General features: G+C 32.6%; 2 protein-coding genes across 2 annotated transcripts in view; one reads left to right on the forward strand and one right to left on the reverse strand.

Annotated features, from left to right (window-relative positions):
- Window positions 1–12226, reverse strand: part of LOC134725458 (transmembrane protein 94-like) — a 51225-nt gene extending 38999 nt beyond the window's left edge. Inside the window, exons 1-10 of the mRNA XM_063589281.1 lie at window positions 12097–12226; window positions 10372–10601; window positions 8954–9105; window positions 8043–8236; window positions 7473–7624; window positions 6139–6244; window positions 4991–5077; window positions 3809–3922; window positions 2834–3001; window positions 1801–1960 (exon numbers count right to left, since the gene is read on the reverse strand). Coding sequence (XP_063445351.1) covers window positions 1801–1960; window positions 2834–3001; window positions 3809–3922; window positions 4991–5077; window positions 6139–6244; window positions 7473–7624; window positions 8043–8236; window positions 8954–9105; window positions 10372–10601; window positions 12097–12099 — 1366 coding nt within the window. The 5' untranslated portion in view covers window positions 12100–12226. The remainder of the gene's footprint in view (window positions 1–1800; window positions 1961–2833; window positions 3002–3808; window positions 3923–4990; window positions 5078–6138; window positions 6245–7472; window positions 7625–8042; window positions 8237–8953; window positions 9106–10371; window positions 10602–12096) is intronic.
- Window positions 12227–18731: 6505 nt separating this feature from the next.
- On the forward strand, window positions 18732–19559 carry LOC134726569 (uncharacterized). The gene has a single exon (XM_063590976.1). It carries the CDS (start codon window positions 18732–18734, stop codon window positions 19557–19559), a length of 828 nt encoding a protein of 275 aa, XP_063447046.1.
- Window positions 19560–21751: the final 2192 nt, after the last annotated feature.

The following is a 21751-nucleotide window of genomic DNA, read 5'->3' on the forward strand; positions in this document are numbered from 1 at the left end:
CACAGGACACGGGGTTGTTACCTTGACCTTTGACCTAGAAAGTTGTACATACATCATGACACGCCCTCTGGTGGTGGTTAAAATGGATGTCAAGTATAAACTTTGAAATCATAACAGTTATCTAGATATTAGCTTTTGACCATAAACAAGCTTCTGTCCAAGTTTGGAACAAATCCAGGATAGTTTAAGAAAGTTTTTAAAACTTTATAAACTTTAACCACAGAGTGAATACAATGTTTCCTGGCAGAAAAACTAAGTCCATTTAAAAGTAAAATATGGAAAAAAAAGATTTTATTTTTACAAAATTTACTTCTGGATACTATCTTATGATTATTAATAAGCTTCTGTCCAAGTTTGGTACAAATCCAGGACAGATTAAGAAAGTTATTAAAATTTTATAATCTTTAACCACAGAGTGAATGTAAGTTTGCTGGCAAAAAAAATAAGTCCATTTATAGTAAAAAACGGAGAAAAAAAATAATTATAAAGTTTACTTCTGGATACCATCTTATGATCATAAACAAAGTTCTGTCCAAGTTTGGTACAAATCCAGGATAGTTTAAGAAAGTTATTAAAATTTTATCAACTTTAACCACAGAGGGAATGTAATGTTTGCTGGCAAAAAAACTAATAAAATTAAGAATGGAAATGGGGAATATGTCAAAGAGACAACAACCCGACCAAATAAAAAACAACAGCAGAAGGTCACCAACAGGTCTTCAATGTAGCGAGAAATTCACGCACCCGGAGGCGTCCTTCAGCTGGCCCCTAAACAAATATATACTAGTTCAGTGATAATGAACGCCATACTAATTTCCAAATTGTACACAAGAAACTAATATAAAAATAATACAAGACTAACAAAGGCCAGAGGCTCCTGACTTGGGACAGGCGCAAAAATGCGGCGGGGTTAAACATGTTTGTGAGATCTCAACCCTCCCCCTATACCTCTAACCAATGTAGAAAAATAAACGCATAACAATACGCACATTAAAATACAGTTCAAGAGAAGTCTGAGTCTGATGTCAGAAGATGTAACCAAAGAAAATAAACAAAATGACAATAATACATAAATAACAACAGACTACTAGCAGTTAACTGACATGCCAGCTCCAGACTTCAATTAAACTGACTGAAAGATTATGATTTCATCATATGAACATCAGACACAATCCTTCCCGTTAGGGGTTTAGTATAATACCATCATAACATATATGAGAAGAACATAACCTGTGTCATGCCAACAACTGTTTTTAGAATAAATGTCTTTAGTTCCGACGCAAAGACCTTATCAATGACTCAATATTAACGCCAAAATATGCAATCTTTAATGACTTGACAACAGTATCGTAATTATATCCCTTCTTAATCAGTCTATTTAAAGGTTTTGTAAGTTTCTGAGGTGAATACTGACACCTTTGTGCTTTATAAAGAATATTTCCATAATAAAAGTCCATTTATAGTAAAATCAGGAAAAAAATGGTTTTTTTTACAAAATATACTTCTGGATAACATCTTATAATCATGAACAAGCTTTTGTCCAAGTTTGGTAGAAATCCAAGAAATTTATTAAATTTTCAAAAACTTTAACTTCAGAGTGAATATTTGTGGATGCTGATGTTCACATTGATGGACTGTAGGATCGCTATATCTCGCTTATAGACAAAAGTTGAAGGCTCCACAAAAATGATTAGGGTATTTTAAAAATAGGGCATGGTCATTTAAAACAGTACATTATTCCATTTCAGTCTTGAAGGTGTTTTCTGTTATTTATGCTAAAATGTAATGTTTTTTACTAACCTGATGTTTGGATTTTAGATTTTTCACCACTACTAAAGCTTGTATTAATTGCAATGTTTTCCTCTGCCGGTTTCTTTGTGTTGGAGGAAAGAAAGAAGACCTTTTCTGCTGTAGGATTAGGCCAAGATAATATTCCCTTTTTATCAACACAACAGAGAGACTGAAAATAGGAAAAAACATCAATGAAAATAAAATAAAACAAGGAAGAAATATCCATTTTTTAATTCATGTTTAAATCAGATTTCAAACTTATGTATATATCTTACTGTTATTTCAGCTGCATCAATATTGACAAACTGTATACTTGACAATAAAATTATTGAAAATTGAAAAGACCGTTTTTGTATATATACTAGCCATATTTTGACTATTTTATTTATTGTGTCTGTTAGTTAACGCATCAATGTAAATATAACGGAATTTGATGAGACTGTCATTAAAGTGAGAGGGTTAGCACTATAAAACCAGGTTTAATCCACCATTTTCTACATTTGAAAATGCCTGTACCAAGTCAAGAATATGACAGTTCTTGTCCATTAGTTTTTGATGCGTTTTGTTATTTGATTTTGCCATGTGATTATGGACTTTCCGAAATTGATTTTCCTCTAGGTTCAGTATTTTTGTGATTTTACTTTTTTTTCAGAAAGGAAGAAATTAATTATAAATAATAAGTAAGTTAGCACAAACAAGTAATTGAGAAAGTAATTATTGTGGATACATTTTTTTTCGTGGGTACCAACTCTTGTGGATTGCTGATTTATTTTTATTTGATTATATTTGATTTCTTTCAATTGCCAAACTCTGCAAACAACCTCTTATAATATGCTTTCAACCAAAAGACACAAAATACTCCAGCTTACTGTACTCCTTTTCCTGCTTCAGCTCTTCTTTTTTTACAATCAAAGTTAGACAAGATCCGCTTGTTATCTTTATGCAATTAACACAATTTGGCATCTAAATAAAGTGTACAAGATAAGACCAGTCAATCCAAAGGAATATTAAAAAATGCATAATGTATTATAGTTGTTCTTACTGTTATAGAACCAAGAACTTGTGTAATATTAACTCTCCTGGTAACTACAGAACAATCTCCCTGTAATATTGACCAGAACCAGCTAAGGATTTTATTGTAGTTCACATCCAGTTTGGTATCATCCTCTGAGATAGTACTGTCACTACTAAAACTACTCTCGGAATCAACCTTTCAAAAAAATGTTAAAAAATAGAAATCAAACAAATATTAGTCGTCCTCTGATATAGTATTGTCACTACTATAACTGCTCTCGGAATAAACCTTTCAAAAAAATGTTAAAAAATAGAAATCAAACAAATATTAGTCGTCCTCTGATATAGTACTGTCACTACTAAAACTGCTCTCGGAATCAACCATTTAAAATAATGTTAAAAAATATAAATCAAACAAATATTAGTCGTCCTCTGAGATAGTACTGTCACTACTAAAACTGCTCTCGGAATCAACCATTTAAAAAAATGTTAAAAAATATAAATCAAACAAACATTTATAAATGAACATAGTTCAAATTTGCTAGAATTAAGCACATTTTTTTTTACCTATTAAAGGGCAATTACTCAAATTAATCTTTTTGCTCTTATAAACTTTTTATAAATGTAAGCTTTAAAAAAAAAGAACAAACCTTTGATATAAATTTCAGATCAGTTCTTGAAAAAATGTAGGCTTGAGGCCATAACTATTTTCAAAGTAATTGATGGAACTGAACTTGAACTAACTAGAATTTCAAAGCGTAAATATCACATTTTCAACAACAATGTTAGCAAAGTCGCAACTAAATGTGTGAGAGCAGAAACAAAACATTAATTAATACTAAGGCAGATCAAAGCAATAGATGTGCCTTAGGTATAGGTTTTTGTGCATATCTGAACATGAGCCTATGCAGTACACTTGATTATGACAACATACATGATGGTTTTTAAAGAGTTAATTGATTCAGAACAGTCACCTAGTGTGTTTTATGTACTCAATACACACCTTGGTATATTTTGCTGTGTGAGATGCTGAAAATACTCTGGCTTGACCATAAATATCAAGAATCCTCCATAACAATGGATATAAAGCTGGTACCATAGGAAGAATGATATGGACCTAGAATAATATACAATTAATATCAATCAAAATTAAGCTGAAATATCATGTGATGTCCAATTCGAAAAAAAAGATAATAAGTGGTCTGCTCTATGCATTCAAAAATATTTAAATAGTTTCTTTTAAATAGCTTCAAGGATTTCAAAAAGGCTAAAGTTAATTTGCAATCTTAATCATGTATTTATCAATAAAAATCTTCAAACAAGAAATAATATGCTGAGTTAAGCAAAAATACCCTCAATTTCTTCATACCCTAGAGGGTATAATTAAAACATGTATCATCAAATAGGCAATGATTATCAAACAGATCTGAAATGACTTTAATACAAAGTAGAACTTAACATTATAAAGATTCAAAAACAAAAGTAGTCATAATAATACAAAAGCTGAGTGATATCTTACTTATTTTACTGGTGGATGCACAGAATAACTAAAGGGTAGACAATGTAATTGCTGTATCCCATTTCTCTATTAGTTGGGTATAGTAACACTTATTGATGACAGTATCAAGCATTTTAAGGTAGACAACGGCTGGCAACATGAATTATTGTGATTTTCATCAACCATTTTAGACATTTATAATAATAAAAAATCACGACATAAATCTCTGAATGTACAATATTCGATTGATTGATTGATTGTTGGTTGCTTAACGTCCAGTGGCAAATATGTCATGCATATTCAGGACAAGAACAAGTTAACAATAAATACTATAGGTAGGTTGATACAATAGAGGCCATAAAGAATGATGGTCGGGGAAATTTGGACTGCCACTGGAAAATGAGGGTATATTGGATAGGGACAGAAATTTTGTCTTGCAACAGGCCACCTACGAACCCCTCAAAAAGTTGTTGCAAGGGTTCTTAACTCTCTTTACACAAGGAATCGGATTTAATGTCCCCCTTCTAACCGGACATTACTGCGAACTTGATACATCCCGCACAGCCAAACGGACACCCCACTTCGGCAAGCGTTTTACTGCCGTTCGGGAGAAGATCAAGTGACCATATTTCTATACCCCAGTCACCCTTGGGGTCATACAACATAAGAAAGAGCTATAAATTTTACCTGTAAAACAAGGAACATTTCTGTCCAATGTCCACTGTGAGATGGCATATATATGTATCTTAGAATGTTTACCAATAACATTATTGCCTGAAAAAATATGCATAAACTGATAAACAACATAAGTATTTAGTCTTATAATAACAGAAATACCATGAAGTCTTATAAAGAGGACATATGCATCTTACTCTTAATGCCTCATTAAAATTGCTTCATTGCTTGGGAACTAGAAAATTAAGCAAAGGTCTGACTACTATCATTGCTAGACAATTCTAAAAATCTAGACAAAAAGGACAAACAAAAAAAATCAAAGGTGCACATTGAGAGTAATAAACATTCAGAATTTATATCAATTTTGTTATTTAAAGAAATCAACCTGTCATTAATTAATTGAAATGCTTGTCAGGTAATACCAAATTTCAATAATAATTGAATGCTTCAGGATGGTAATATGCTTACCAAAAAATTCACAATAATTGTGTGCTTTTTTTTTAGAAAGGGCAAAAATGTGATGTTATTTATTAAGATTTCAGGAAAATTTTTCTACAGATACTTGTAAATATCTGATACTAGAATGCAAGTTCTTATTATTGTGATGCTCATCCCCTCACATAAATCACATTAATATTAACCTAAAAAATTTCTAAATTTTCAGTATGTTAAATGATTATATATATCCTACTTTCTTATGTCAGAAAATGCATTTGGGAACATAAATTGCATTTAGTCAGGTCAAAATGGTCGATATGCACATCTACATTTTATGTCCTCACTATCTAAAAAGTTTCATTAAATTCGGTCATTTGGTTTTAAAGGAGTTGTGATGAAAAATTGTTGCAAAAGTATATTAAGGCAAAAATTGTAAGTTAAAAGAGGCATAACTCTAGAAAAAAAATATTGAATTTCTTGTTGACATACACATATACATAGTACTGTAAATTTAGAAATTATTGCCATGTTTTTATTATAGCGAAAAATGCAACAGGGTTTTATAATTGCAATGATTTAAACTCACATTTTGAATCATATGAATTAAACAGGATTTCTCAATATCACAACAATTAAAATTGCATTTTAGTCTAAAATTACAAAATCGCAATTATAAATGCCACAATCATTTCTGAATTTACAGTTTGTCATAATTAGCTTACAAAAACTACAGGTATTAATCTCCTCTCCACCAAATGACTTGCTATTAAATATCTCTCATTTTCTATTACTGTCACAGGTCTTGGAAACTCATCTTCCAGCATAGTTCTAAAATGAAGAAAGAAATAGCAATTTCTGCTTATAAATTCATAAATATATTATAAGGACAAGCAGTCTATTCAGATTTATTTTTGCATACATTAACAATATTCAATTCAATGCAGAAATATAAATGTACAAATTTTACATTATTATCAATATAAATATAAAATGCTTCATTTAACAATTTATCTAAAATAAAATGCAATGTGTCCCATCTGTTTCCCATGATGTCCTGTTTACATAAAACATTATATAGGGACAAAACTCAAGTACAGTAAAAGTGACACTACCCATAGTTATACTTAGTCTGAGTTTTGTAGTAGTAAGCATTGTGTATAGAGTTCATAAGATTTGGTTGAAGCAAATTAAGTTAGAGAACAACAATGAAAATTTTCACAGTTTTTCCATTTGTAAAGTAGCATAACTCTAAAATAGTAAAAGTGAGGCCACCAAAATTAAAATTTGACCTGTGTTTTGAGGTAATAAGCATTGTGTAGAAGTTTCCTAACATTTGGTTGAGGCAAACTTAAGTAAGAAAACAGAATCCAAATTTGGGACGTATGAGCGTACATATATTTAAACTTTCAGATAGAAAAGGATAAAACGTAATCCCCCTCTCAGCTATAAAATGATTTGTTGGAACCAGAAAAAAATGTATTCTTTGCCACCAGAAATTGGCTGTTAATTCTTTTAAATAAATCACATCACCAAATCTTCTTTTTGTTCATTTGCAAATAACTTTGTTTTATATTACATGTATGTTGTAACCTTTTTTTATGTAACTAATTTTTGGATGTCATATTTTTACAGCAACCTCAATTATAGTATAATACTGTAAATTCAGGAATTAGTTATGCACTTATTATTGCGATTTTGTCATTTTAGACTTAAATGGGATTTTAATTTTTAAGATTTTGGGAAAAATCCTGCTTAATCAATATACAATATTTTAAAATGCGAGTTTTAAGTTATTGCGTTTATAAGTCTGTCCCATTTTTCACAATAATAAAAACCTCTCAATAATTTCTGAATTTACAGTAAACATTCCTGTGATTTCATGTAGTTTAACATGTTAATTTTAATAATCTTCATAGTTATTTTATTTTTATGAAAACAATGATTGGATGAAATGATTAAAAGTAGTTTTCTCAAAATGTGATGCTTCAATTTTAAATTTTTATGTTTCACTCTTTATAGGCTTTGATTTTTTCTCCTTTTACTGGGTCATTATTACCTCAAATTTTGTAAAAATACTGTTTCTAGCATCACAAATTTTTGAGCAGTAACAGGTTTACAGTTGTGTGGTGTTCCTTTGTAGTCAGGGTCTTCTTGAGCGGTAGAACAATACATTTCTCCCTGATTCAATAATACCTCTTTATCATCTGCCTATAAATAGAGACTTCTTCGGTGTTTATATTTTCACAATATAGCTATAGGCTATATAAAAATATAATATACAAAATTCTTTTCCTTTTAGACAATATATTTATTTTTTATGCTTAATGATGGAAGAAAAATTTATCTATTTTTCTCCAAAAAATAAAATCAAGAACAAAGTAAATTAGCCTCTTTTCACTAATTAAAATTGAACTACTACTTCTCTTATTCATGTAGCTACTACTTTATTCTTCAGATATTAAAATATATTCTGTCATAAACTGAAATTGAAAAACAACAGAAACATTTGTAATCTATGACTTCAAAGTGTGCAATGTCCCTAAATTGGTTTATTTGAAATTATAAAAATATAATAAACCTTTAAATAAACGACTAAAAGGATTACAGCAAAGCATGAATATCTTACCTCTAATTGTCTACAGCTACCAGGAACAATATGTCCAGGCCTTAATAGTATTACATCACCAGCTACCAGTAATGGGACAGGTAAATTAACCACCTGATTATCTCTAAGTGTCCATTGTAGTGAAACACATGGTGATAAAGGGGTGTGAATGTTAACATAATCATCAATAGTCCATGCGGGAGCTTTCAAACAATCTGAAATACACAAGAAATAAAAGACTATTATTCAAAAAGTATTTTCTTTCCATATTAGTGAACTTTGAGTAAATCATAGGTCAGTGCATAAAAATATCAAAAATTTCAATGGTAAAAATGAGTCGCGTGTGAATGGTAAAAATTAAGACATGTCTACCTGGCAAAAATGAGTCACATTCTTTGTCTAATGATTCAAAAATGTTTATAGAAAATTTACACATCTTCATACGTCAAAGTGGAAGGTATCATTACAAGACATTACTATTCATTTTTTAATGATACACAGTCATCCAAGGTTGCTAATTACATCATATTTTGCATGTTTCAAAATGGTTCCATGTATGATGTATAATAAACCTAGTACAAGTATCTAATGTTGAAAACATTATTCATATTTCAATTCCTCTTCATGAAAAAGAAATTAAAATCGATTTCATGTTATAATAAACCTCAATGCCGAAATACTCCAGTATTGTGTGTATTCAAATTTTTGCTGGAATGAAATGGAATACTTATAAGATATCTAATATGAAAAGTCAGCTCTAATGGAATGATCTTGTAGAAAATCTAGTAGGTATAGATCTAGATATTGCCTTAGATATATATGTGAACAGTGATGAAACTGCTGCTCTTGTCCTCTTAGCTTTTGTCCAGTACATGAAATGATTTTATGTATTTTTCTAAAAACACCACATCCTTTATATCTATGATATTTACCTTTGATCTTTTTTAAAGTAAGTCTGGCAACATTGATAATTTCCTTTAATTCTATATGACAGTTCCATATGCTGTTGGTAATATTCAGTGCAAGTACTATCAACCATACAACTACTTCTATTATCCACCAGAAAGGATTACTATCTAAAGAACTGAAAGGAAAAAGTGATAAAATATAAATAGCATGTGTGTTCTTATCATAACATGTACCGGTAGTCATAAATTGCACCCTTGTATTCACATATATAACAAATTTCACAGCACCATAGTTCAGGTTTTTTTTAATCCATTTTAAGTTTTATGATATTTAGAATCTTACAATGGCAGTCACATTTTAAAAATGTAAATACTTTTCATTGAAAAAACAAAAAAACAGAAACCAAGTTAATTATCAATAAACAAGATACATGAGATATGATTATAATCTTGAATGTGCTTACAAAGTCTACAAAACAAATATGTAGCTTGTTTACATGTACATGGAACTTTATGAAATTCATTGTTATATAGGAATGTAATAATAATAAGTATTCCTAACAAGGGAGAGGTATGTTGCAGTCAACAAAAGGGAGAGGTCTGTTGCAGTCAATGCTAGTTAACGTTGTTACCAGGAATATTAAGTGTGGTTTAATTCATCATTTCAACCTAAATGCATTAATATTTATAATAGTTATCATTGATTTGAAAGGGTCAAGATCATTCCCAAAGGGACAGAATTAACTTCTATGTTGTAGATGGTGGATCTTGTTATGAGGAACCAATAAATATATGATTTAGAATTAGGGATCTTAACACTTTTGGGTATAATTCAAAGATACAAGTATTGATGTGTGGTTTGGGGATTACCTTTGTGCAGAAAACTGATGTTGCAGAAAACTGATATAATGGGTATGGGATGAACCCCAAATGATTGTATCTGTCATTTGGAATCAGAAATTAATCAATTATATGATAAAGGGACAATAAGGGTGGGGATCTGAAGTTTTTTTACAAAGATGTTAGAGGGTTATTGATTTCATGATTGGGTTGACAAGATAGATCTCCAGGAAAATTTTGTTTTGTTCACGTAGCTTGTGATGTTAACCCTAAACTGCATCACATCTTAATTTTTAATAAAAGATAAAGAATTTCTTACACATGATTTATTATCTAAATCTTATACTAATAAAAAGAAATGTTCTATATTTACTAGAAAGAGTTTAAAACAATTCTTGTGACTGACGACTGACGGAAACAGTTTACAACTTTGTGAAATGTGACCTTGTTATACTGCTACCTGTATTTCCTATTTTGTGTGGAATCTAGTAACTATAGTAACTGAAACTCAAATATAGAAGATATTGTTTGTGATGTACTTCACCATTTTTATGAAGATGAAAAAAGATCTCAACTATTGTTTTAACTTGTTTTATACATACCTACTTAAGAATGCACCAAAAGCCACAACCAATGCTACTGACAACAAACTCAGAATTATAATACTGGTACAGTGAAAAGCAGATTTCACCTCATAAGGATTCAAACATCTAAGTAACTTTCTTGTTTTTGAAGCATGAAGCTTATCTTCATATTGAATGATTTCATTTTCTAATTCATCATGTAAGGTAGATAAAGCATCAGCTGTACAGAGACCACCATCAAGCTCCGTCTAAAATTAAAAAACAATATTATTAGATTTACCGTTTATAATAAATGAATGATGTGATAATGTAAATCTGTGTTTTGTTGCAGCTAATTTGAGGCCCAAATAAAAAGTAGTTGTGTTTATTAAAGTTCTTTTTTCCTACCATTTTTTGTATGTCTCAAAAATACATGCATACTCTCAAATTTTTACTAATTATTTTTTGTAGTAAATCACAACTTAATTGCTGGTCTCTTGTCAAGGTAAAAAAAATATCCTACACTTCTGTAAATAATCTTAAGGAAGAACCCTAACACAAGCACCTTTTTATTTGGCCTGTCTTATTCATTCATTCATGTAAGAAATATTTTAATTGTTGTTTCTATGCCAATGTTTTATTCTTAGTAGTTGTAACATGCCTGCATCTTAATCCCCTTATTTTAAGTGAGTACCAGTCTAGCCTTATTTTAAGTGAGTACCAGTCTAGGTCTATCATCAAGTCAGTTACTGCAAGCTGGTGTTGTGGAAGCGTTCGCATGTGAAGTTTGATGCTCCTTTTGGCTCTTTTTCAATGTATGAAATGTGTTGTTTTGATATGGATCCAAAATGGTTAAATTCTACTCTAATATTGGTTGGACTAGTGCTTTGTGCTTTGAATTTTGATAAATAAACTTATTCAACCAAGAAATTATGCAATTTGTAAGTGTGTTGTAGAGGTTTCATGTTTGTGGTAATGTTGCATTGACAAACTGTTGCAGAGGCATATTGAACCAAATAAGCCCAAAGCACAACTCGTAGAAAAATTATTGAATCATAATTTCCTGTCGATATGCACATCTAGGTAGTATGTCCTAATAAAATGAGTAATTATCTACAAAGTTTCATGAAATTAAGTTGTGTGGTATCAGAGGAGTTGAGATGACAAACTGTTGCAGTAGTGTATTGAAACAAATATTAAAGTTCAAAGGGGTGTTACTCCAAAAAATGTTGAATCATAATTTCCTGTCGATATACACATCTACATAGTGTATCCTTATTATCTAAAAAGTGTTCATGTAATTCTGTTGTGTGGTTTGAGAAAAGTTGCGATGACAAGAAACAGGACTGGCGGACAGACAGACCGACAGATGGGTCAAAAATATTATACCCTCCCCAACTTCGTTGTGTGGGTATAATTTTTTCTGTGTCATTTGGTCTCTTTAGAGAGTTGTCTCATTGGCAATATTACCACATCTTTTAATATACACATTTAATTGCTGCATTTTGGGTAATGCTTAGCTGATTCATGTTCAACATGTCTTGGCACCTTGCACAGGGTGATGTATGTTCCGTTTTTATCAGGCCATATTTATCTTTTTCAAACCCCCTTCCCCAATCCCCACTCTCAGAAATATAAAAGGGTTGTGACCAGCCCCCAAACAAGCTACACTGTAACAGAAGCATGATTTGAATATCAGGAAACTGATATTTTCTTAAACCCGGCAAAAAGATACAAAAAGACTATAATTATCTATGATGCTACCATTTTTGTGTGTATTCCCTCATTCTTCTTTATTTTGCTTTAAAAGGGGTTGCATCATTCCAATATCATTCATCCTTATTTTCGTTGAATATAATTTTTCTTTTAGACGCCATTTTGAAGAGTTTGCCAAAATGTTGATGTGACAAACATTTTCATTTGTTGAACGTTCTTTCATTGTCCAATCGGATATTTTGATATGAAATAAATGTAAAACTAAATACCGAAACAAAATTTACAAAAAAATAAAGACGCACGTCCTAATAGGAAAATAACCCATGTCATTAATTTCGATTTACCGCAATCGTAAAAAAAACTTGCGGACACTTGTAAGCTTTAAAAAACAACATTAAATTGTTGACAACTAGCTCGGAGACTCCAAAATTTTGTAATCATTATGGTGATTGGTTTGAAGTTATTCTCTAATACATGTATTTGAATTCAAAACCGAATTTATAGCTTTCAAACTACCTCAAATGGTTATGTGTATATTTATAGATATCTTCGTTGTTCAGAGCTCTCATCGAGAGCTTCGAACGTACGATGGTAGCCGTGTACACTCTAACAACAGTTACAATATATCATGGATAACACAAAAATTAATAACCGTTCCTGTATTGACATTCGTATATAAAATAAAAAAACTTGCTCATACACTAAAAAACGCTCTACAAACTTGGCAATTACCAAATCATGTGACTAATGATAGAGAAACTCAAAGCAATGTGAGTACTACTGTCGGTACTGAGGAGAAATGCTATGTATGTAAGCGCAACTGCAAAACAAGAGCAGTTCAATGTATCATAATGGGCACTGGGTTCACTATAGATGTGAAAGACTATCAGAGGACTATCTCAAAACTGGAAAAGGGGGATTATCCATATTCCTGCCGTTCATGTTTCAAGGAAAATGAGGTACACATTTTAGATTGCAATGCAACACCCCAAACAGTCAAAAAACATGATATCCAAAATATAGATCAAAGTACTATATCTACACACCTACCTATAAGGAATAATGTTCTTTCCATAGAACAACATGTTCTTGAAGACAATGTGATCTGTACAGACCATATCTATATTGCTGAATCTCTCCTCCGTGACGAAACAGGCAAAACAATGCCCTTCTTGTAATCGTATTCTTGATGATGAGTGTACATGTACAGTATGTAATGACATATTTCATAGTAAATGTATTGACAAAAACACGGAAACCTGTTAAGGGTGTATAGGTGTTAATGATCAACTTTCATTAAACATCCCGAAAGAAAAACCTGAAAAGAACCATTACAATACCACAGAAACCCTCACTACTGTAGATGACAAAAGAACATATCTATAACAACTCTACCAATGCTAAATCCTCTATATCCTCATCAAAAGCAATTAAGAACAACCAAACAGCTATAGAAGCTGACAGCAACAAACAGGAGACTGGCATTCCCAAAGAAATAAGGCAGATAGAACATATAAACTAAAGAAAAAGGAAGAGCAACTGAAGATAAAAGAGGCAATTTTAAATGAAAATGCAACAGAAAAGACCACTCTTCTAGATAGAATACTAAAGGCTGAAATTAAGAATATTGAGTTGGAACATACAATTAGAACATTAAATCAAGCTATAGATAGTAAAATTAAGATGAAAAAGGAACACAGCAGTGATGATATTGTGGTAGGAATAAGAGACAGAGTCACAAAATATGTTTTGACAAAAGTGGATCAAGAATTGTCGCACCTTCTGGACATGGACAAAAATAAGGAGCTTACCTCATTCGCAGCTGATTATAATCCATTGAGTAACGGACCAAATATACGACAATCATATGACAATCACCATTTATCTCACGATCGTCCCTCAGGTGATAACAGTTATAGTTCCCAGAATCACAGGCTTCATACGAATCAAACATATCACCATATTGATGACCCAACACAAGATACTCATGGTCGTCAGGGGAGCGATGGTGGGCTTTACCACAACATCTCTTCTGTTCGTCCTACGAGTATTTTTCTTACAATTCTCATTATCAGGATTTAGGAACACATTTACACCAACCATACTATCAAAATGACTATTCTTATCAATATATGTATAGACATCAGGGAAGCGATGGCGGACCTTACCACAAGTCAACGTCTCTCCTGATCGTCCTACGAGAAATTATAATTATAGTTCTCATTATCAGGATTTCGGAACAAACCAACCATACCACCATAATGACTATTCTAATCAAAGTGTGTATAAAGACACCAGGGAAGCGATGGTGGGCTTTACCACAACGTCTTTCCTGATTGTCATACAAGTGACAAATGTCATAGCTCTCAAGGTGAACAATTTTATACATATCAAGCATATACTTATGGTCAGTATTAAACTGCACAGGAACCAAGAAACTGTGTGGGTCCATCGAATCAAATTGCTTATAGACATCAGGGGAGCGATGGTGGGATATACCACCACGTCTCTCCAGATTGTTCTATAAGTAACAGTCATAATGGACAGAATGATGTGCAACATGGTTACCATCAGACCAACTATTCAATGTATGCGTCAAGAAAATGCGCAGTTCTCTCAAATCTTATCGACATTATTCCAGCACAAGATCCAAATAATCACCCTTGCTACCTCTCTTCAAATCATAGTGCTGACACAAGAAACAAATGTTGGAAAACATATTTTAATGATAGGGTCTGAGAGAAAAAATTAAAAACCGTGTCTAATTATGTCATATATCGATCCTTAGAACAGTCTCATGATGCTCGGCAATGACAACCCTTATTCTATACACAAAAAGAGCAGTAGTAGCATTTTTTAGTTCAGAAAAGCCTCATTCCAGAGAGACACAAAATCATATAACTGACTGCTTAAAAAAAAAGCAAGACAATACCTTATCTGATGTATGTTCAACTGTAAATAAACAGAGCAATGTAAATAATGTGCACCATGTTTTAGATCTTATTACAAAATCTGTAATTGATAACAGTCATAATTGTGAGTTTACAATAAGGAAGGCTATATTGAGAATTTTAGATTTTAATTGTAAAAATATATTAACTACTGTGCCTCTTATACAGTTTATATAATCATTGTATTATGATGTTTTTGTATCTTGCCTGATAAGGGGCCATGCTTGGTATAATAAAATAATGTCTAATGTCTAATGTCTATACATGAGATTGAGAATAAGATGATATAATGCTTATACAGGAACATTGGTTTTTTGATTGGCAAATACATCTATTACAAGAACGGCATAAAAACTTCAATGGATCTGGTAAAGCGGTTGATATGTATGATCCCATTCCACCAATTCATATGCCGCGAGGTTACGGAGGAGTGGATCATGATTCTTTGGAAACGTGAATTAGACGATATAATTATCCGATGCAACTAGGAAATGAAAACATATACAGTTCAACAAATTCAACAAAAAACAGCAATATCTAATTTTATGTCAGAACATAAACTTTCAACAGTTGAATGTGGAATGACTTTCATTTACCTCAGTGGTAAAGCCATGTCCGCAATAGACTACATTCTATTTCAACATCACAAAAAGGAAAATGTTGTCAAGATTGAAAAACAAGAATTAAATAGCAACGTCTCTGACCATACTCCACTGATGATGTCATTGAAATGAGACATAGCCTTTAAGAAGATGAAAGAACGTACTAATACAAAACACTCCAAAGTTAACTGGAATAAGGTGGGCAAGAATGAATATAAAACTTTGATTAATGATAAATTAGAGAAAATCAAACCAATATCAGAAAAATTGAATTTAGATCAAGCTCTTAATGAACTAAACAAAATTCTATCAGAAACAATTTCAAAAACTGCTCCAAGAAAACGAAAGGGTAAGAAAAAGAAGAAACTTCCAGTGATGAATGATGAAATTTTACAAGCTGTGAAAAGAAAGAAAACTGCCTTCTATACTTGGAAACAACATGGTCGACCAAAAGAACCTGGTAACTTCTATCTTAAGGAAAAAACAATCACCACATATGATCTCAGGAAACTATGTAGAAAAGAGCAAGCGCTAGAAAGGATTAATACTCAGGGAAACAGAAAACAGAGGGATGGGGTTGGGTAGATTTATTGAAGAACTTATAGTTAAAAACGAAATATATCAAACATCTGACAGTGTATTGGAAGGATGGACAAACCATTTCGGAGATCATGTCAAAAAATCCAACTATCAGAACTTTGATCAGAATCATTTAAAAGCAGTAGAAGTTGAAACAAAAATAATATTAAAGATATGTAAGGAAAATTATTCACACGAAAAAGTCTCAATCCAAGAATTGAAAAATGCTGTAAAAAAAATAAATAAAATTAAAGCTATGGACTATTATGGAATCATTGCTGAAAATTTCATTTATGCCAGCGAAACACTTCTAGATTATCTTCAACTTCTAATTAACACAAGTTTTGAACACTGCTACATACCAAATTTACTCAAAATTGGAACCCTTTTTCCTGTATTCTAAAACAAAGGTGACATAAAGAATGCTAAAATAACCGTTGGATCACTGTAACGCCAATCTACTCGAAGATCATAGAGATTTTAATTAAAGGAAGAGAAAATAATAAGATTTTGAAACATCAAAACCCACTGCAAAAAGGTTTCACGGCAAAATCCACTCCATTGCTTTGTGAACTGTTCATTGAGGAATTCGAAAGAGAAAATAAAGATCTAAAGTTACTAACCTATGTTGCATTACTGGATGAAAAATCTGCTTTTGATTTTGTAGTTCATAAAAACCTGATACGACGTCTTTTCCAAATTGGATTCTCACAACATTCTATTTTACTGATCAGCAATTTATATGAAAATGCAACATCCTGTGTAAAATGGGTCAATACAATGTCAAATTTATTATTTAATATTGAACAAGACGTAAGACAAGGTGGAACCATTAGCGCTTACCTCTACAAAGTTTATATCAACCCCCTACTACAAATTCTGAGCAACTCAGGACGGGGAGCCAAAATTGGAAACATAAACTGTTGTGCTCCGAACTGTGCTGACGATATTGCCTCGATATCCAACAATCCCTTTGAACTCCAAAATATGATAAATATAAATATAACCCAGTTAGTATCCGAGCAAAGATTTTGATGCAAGATTTGTGGAAAGAACGCTATGATTGGGACGAACCCCTACCCGAAAATCTACAGTTACAATGGAAGGATCTGGCAAAAGACATAGGAATCGTTACAAGTATGAAATTGCCTAGACAATACTTTACCGGAAATACAAACTCAAGATCACTACATATATTTGTCGACGCAAGCATGAAAGCGTATGGAGCGGTAGCATACATGTATCTATCGAAATGACATAGTGCCGCATTAGTGATGGCAAAAACACGCGTTGCACCCGTTAAAACGCTGACATTGCCACAATTGGAATTAATGGCCGCCGTAATGGGAGCTCGCCTAACACAACATCTTAAATCTACTTTGGAATGTACAGATGTGACACTTTGGTCGGACAGCCAAATTGTACTTCAATGGTTAAAAACGTCAAAACCGTTGAAACGCTTCGTATCAAATCGAATTAAAGATATTAATGAATTAACGGAAGGATGCAAATGGAAATACTGCCCGACAAATTGTAACCCTGCTGATTTGCTCACTCGTGGTATAACCGCAAAACAGTTTATGGAGAACGTATTATGGAAAACAGGACCGACTTGCCTAATTCAACATTCAGCCAACTTGGAAACACATTTACCTATTAACACAGCTTTATCCGTATTAGCAGACGACAATGAGGAGACATTAGATGAAGAAAGCAACACTGACAAAAATGATAATCTTCATTTTGGAATTGACAAAATTATAAATGCTAACAGGTATGGATCTTACAAGAAGCTTTTGCGAGTGACAACGTATGTCCAACGTTTTATTCAAAATTGTAAGACAACTAAGTCTATTAGAAACACTGGGGAAATACAACCAGATGAATTACAGCAATCAACTATATTATGGAAACGATGTTGCCAAGCGACGGCATACCTCGGTGAAGTACGCGCACTCACATTAAAAAATGCGCAAAAAACTAAATTTCCACGACTTCGACAACTTCAACTTTATTTTAGATGAAAACAATTTAATGAGATGTAAAGGTAGAATTCATAATGCGCCATTATCCGAATCAGCAAAACATCCTTATATTTTACCAGCAAATAACCGATTATCAGAGCTTATAGTGTTGAACTCACACGAACTAGTTATGCATTCTGGAGTTAATGCCACCGTTACACAGATCCGTCAAACATTCTGGATACCGTCTTTGCGCCAATTCACCCGACAATTACTTCACAGATGTACAACTTGCAAAAAGGTCAACGGAAAACCGTATAGGGCACCAGACCCTCCACCATTACACAAAATAAGACTTCAAGAAGCACCGCCTTTCACAGTTACAGGTATAGACTTTACAGCAGCGCTTCAAGTCAAGGAAAATGATGGTACAAAATGATGGTACATTGAAAAAAGTTTACATATGTTTATTTACGTGTGCGTCGACAAGAGCCGTGCATTTAGAGATAATACCAGCTATGAACGAAGAATCTTTTTTACTTGGATTTAGACGATTTACAAGTAGGAAATCATTACCGCAGATCGTTATGTCGGACAATGCGCTTTCTTTTATTTCAGCGTCACAGGAGGTAAAACGGCTATGTGAGTCAAAGAAAATTGAAGAAGCTTTATCTTCTTTTGGAGTCGAATGGAGATTCATTCCGAAACGTGCACCCTGGTTCGGAGGGTGGTGGGAGAGATTAATTGCACTTACAAAAACAAATTTGAAAAAGACACTAGGACGTGCGTTAATAAATTTGGATATGTTACAGACATTTGTCACAGAAATAGAGAAAATTCTGAACGATCGACCACTAACATATGTTTCTACAGACATTACCGATAGTGAACCGTTAACACCCGCGCACCTGTTGTATGGACGCCGAGTTACAACATTACCGTATCCACGTACCGAAATGGACAACATTAACGAAACATATGCATTGACTGCTTCAGATATTTCAAAACGTGCTCAAAGATTATCTACTCTTATTGAACATTTTTGGAACCGTTGGAGATTTGAGTACTTAACCTCACTTCGAGAATTTCATAAAAAGACTGGAGACAATAAGATTAACATTAAAGTAGGAGATGTAGTTCAAGTGCATGACGATAAACCGCGAATTAAATGGAAAACAGCAGTAGTGGAGGAAGTTGTTACTGGTAACAATGGTTTAGTGCGTTCGGCGATAATCAGAACGAACAGTGGTCAGACTTCACGTCCGATCGTCAAACTTTATCCGCTAGAGATCAACGAAGATGAACTATCAAATACATCAGAGGAGACGAAAGAAGTCGATACCAAAATAACACTGCCTATGCGAAAGGCAGCAATGCGTGCAAAGGAGAACATTAAATTTTGGACAAATTCTTAGAGGACATTAAATTTTGTGTCCGATTTTCAAATCGTTATAGAGACCGTAATTGCCCATCATATTTTAAATCATATTTTTTCGTTTCAATTATGAACATTTAAAGTAATAGTCTATTGTTTTGTACATAAATACACTTTGCGGGCCCCAGTATGTTGAGAATAGTTCGAAGTTATAACGTTACGTTTCCCGTATTTACGTTCACATGCTTGTGACGTTGCTTACACCTTGTATGGGCTTCACCATTGTAAATATTATACGCAAAGTAAACACAACGCAAAGTACACATACGACTTTCTTAGTTTATTCCACACAATAGCAGTTGATTTGAGCCAAAGAGAGGGATATCTACTAAAGCCTCAAAAAAGTGTAGTCTTGCCAATCAATACAATGTAATAGCATGCTAGATGTTGAACAAGGTTTTTGGAAACTTAAAAATATAGATATGCCCATTGTCCAATACTCCTCTCATATTGGAATATAAAAATCTCAAAAAGTCTCTACCAATGCAACCATTACTGAAAATATATATAAAAAAAAAGGCCAGAAGATCTATGTACAGTCTTATGGGTGCAGGATTACATGGGGAAAACCGATTAGACCCTGAAACAGTAGTCTACTTATTCAGAACATACATCTTACCAGTTTTGACATACGGCCTAAAAGTTTTGATATCAACAGGTAAAAATTTAGATCTTATACAACAGCAACATAAAAGGTGGATTAAACAGATTTTATCTCTCAAACTAAATGTGGCTGACCCAGACGTCTATATATTATCAGGTTTGCTCCCACTTGAAGCAGAGATCTATGTTAAAATTATCACACTATTTGGACATATAACCAGCTCTGAAAGATCGTCCTTAGAGTGGAGAATAGCGGAACAACTTCAAATTTAAACCTACTCAAGCAATAGCTGGTTTATTGATCTGAAAAAGATATGTGGCAAATATGACATCATAGAGCTAGAACAGTATCTTGATAAGACATTAACAAAAAATGGAATGGAAGAGGTTTATAACTAAAAAGATTCACAAGTACTGGGAGGGTGCCATAAAGACCAAAATGAAGGGGTACTCAATACTAGGATATCTTTAATGTGAATATGATATTGGCAGAATTCATCCTTTACTTAAACCAACAAGTGCAAATATAACTGAGATCAAGAAACTGTCCATTTGCACTATATTAGTTACAGGAACCTACATACTGCAATCTAAAAAAGCGGAATATTCAAATTATGCAACAAATCCGATTTGTAGACTCTGTAATAAAGCTGACGAAACCATTGAACATTTTATCTTATTGTGTGAAACAACATCACCAATAAGGACAACTCTTATCGGCAACATTCTACACGAAGGTAGTCGCCACTTAGCAAGAGAAAGCCTGCAAACTCCTATTGACTTAATAACTCTAATTATTAACCATTATTAATACCTACCAAAGAAGATGTGCAAGGACAGCAAAACATGACATAAGCAGAATTAGCACACTACAAATTTTACAATAACAACCAACAATTTATACGTTATGACAATGCACATAACACTGAGAACAGAATGCTGGTTTTCTGTATTCCCGAGTCAGTTACAGTTTACAACTGTTCCTGAAATATCACGTCACATCCGGTCGTCATGGTCGAGTTTTTTTCTGCTCCGGCAAAAAGTCAAAAAGTTTTCAGTGTGTATTCCGTAATTCATTTGTCAAATAAGTAAAATATTTTAACAAGTCCAAAATAACTGTATATAACTATTCATATGGATTAATTAATGTTCGAGCATGACACCTTTTTTGAATCTGCGCATTGACACTATGCATATTGCTGCCACATTAGTTTTTTTTTTATTTTAAATTATTTTTGAAATCCGAACTTGATACGATGTAACCACTAGAACTTAATGTCAATGAATAAAATTATCAAAGAATATAAAAAAAGGTTATAGGCTTACAAAAGGCAAGGCCTCACAAGAGAAACCATGCATACTCTTCACGTATAGTAAGGGGTTCAGCGTGAACAAAGTGTCTGGGAAAAGTTCCATGATGTAGGCAGGATCGGAAGTACATCCGACTCTGAAGAACATATAAAGATTCCCTTACGAAATTGAAAGAACAGGGAAAAAAAAATCAAATATTCTAGACTGGTATGGCACCTATGAAATCTTGACCAGAGGAAAGTATATACATTTAAGAAA

This window comes from Mytilus trossulus, chromosome 7, assembly GCF_036588685.1.
Source record: "Mytilus trossulus isolate FHL-02 chromosome 7, PNRI_Mtr1.1.1.hap1, whole genome shotgun sequence".
Lineage (NCBI taxonomy): Eukaryota > Metazoa > Mollusca > Bivalvia > Mytilida > Mytilidae > Mytilus > Mytilus trossulus.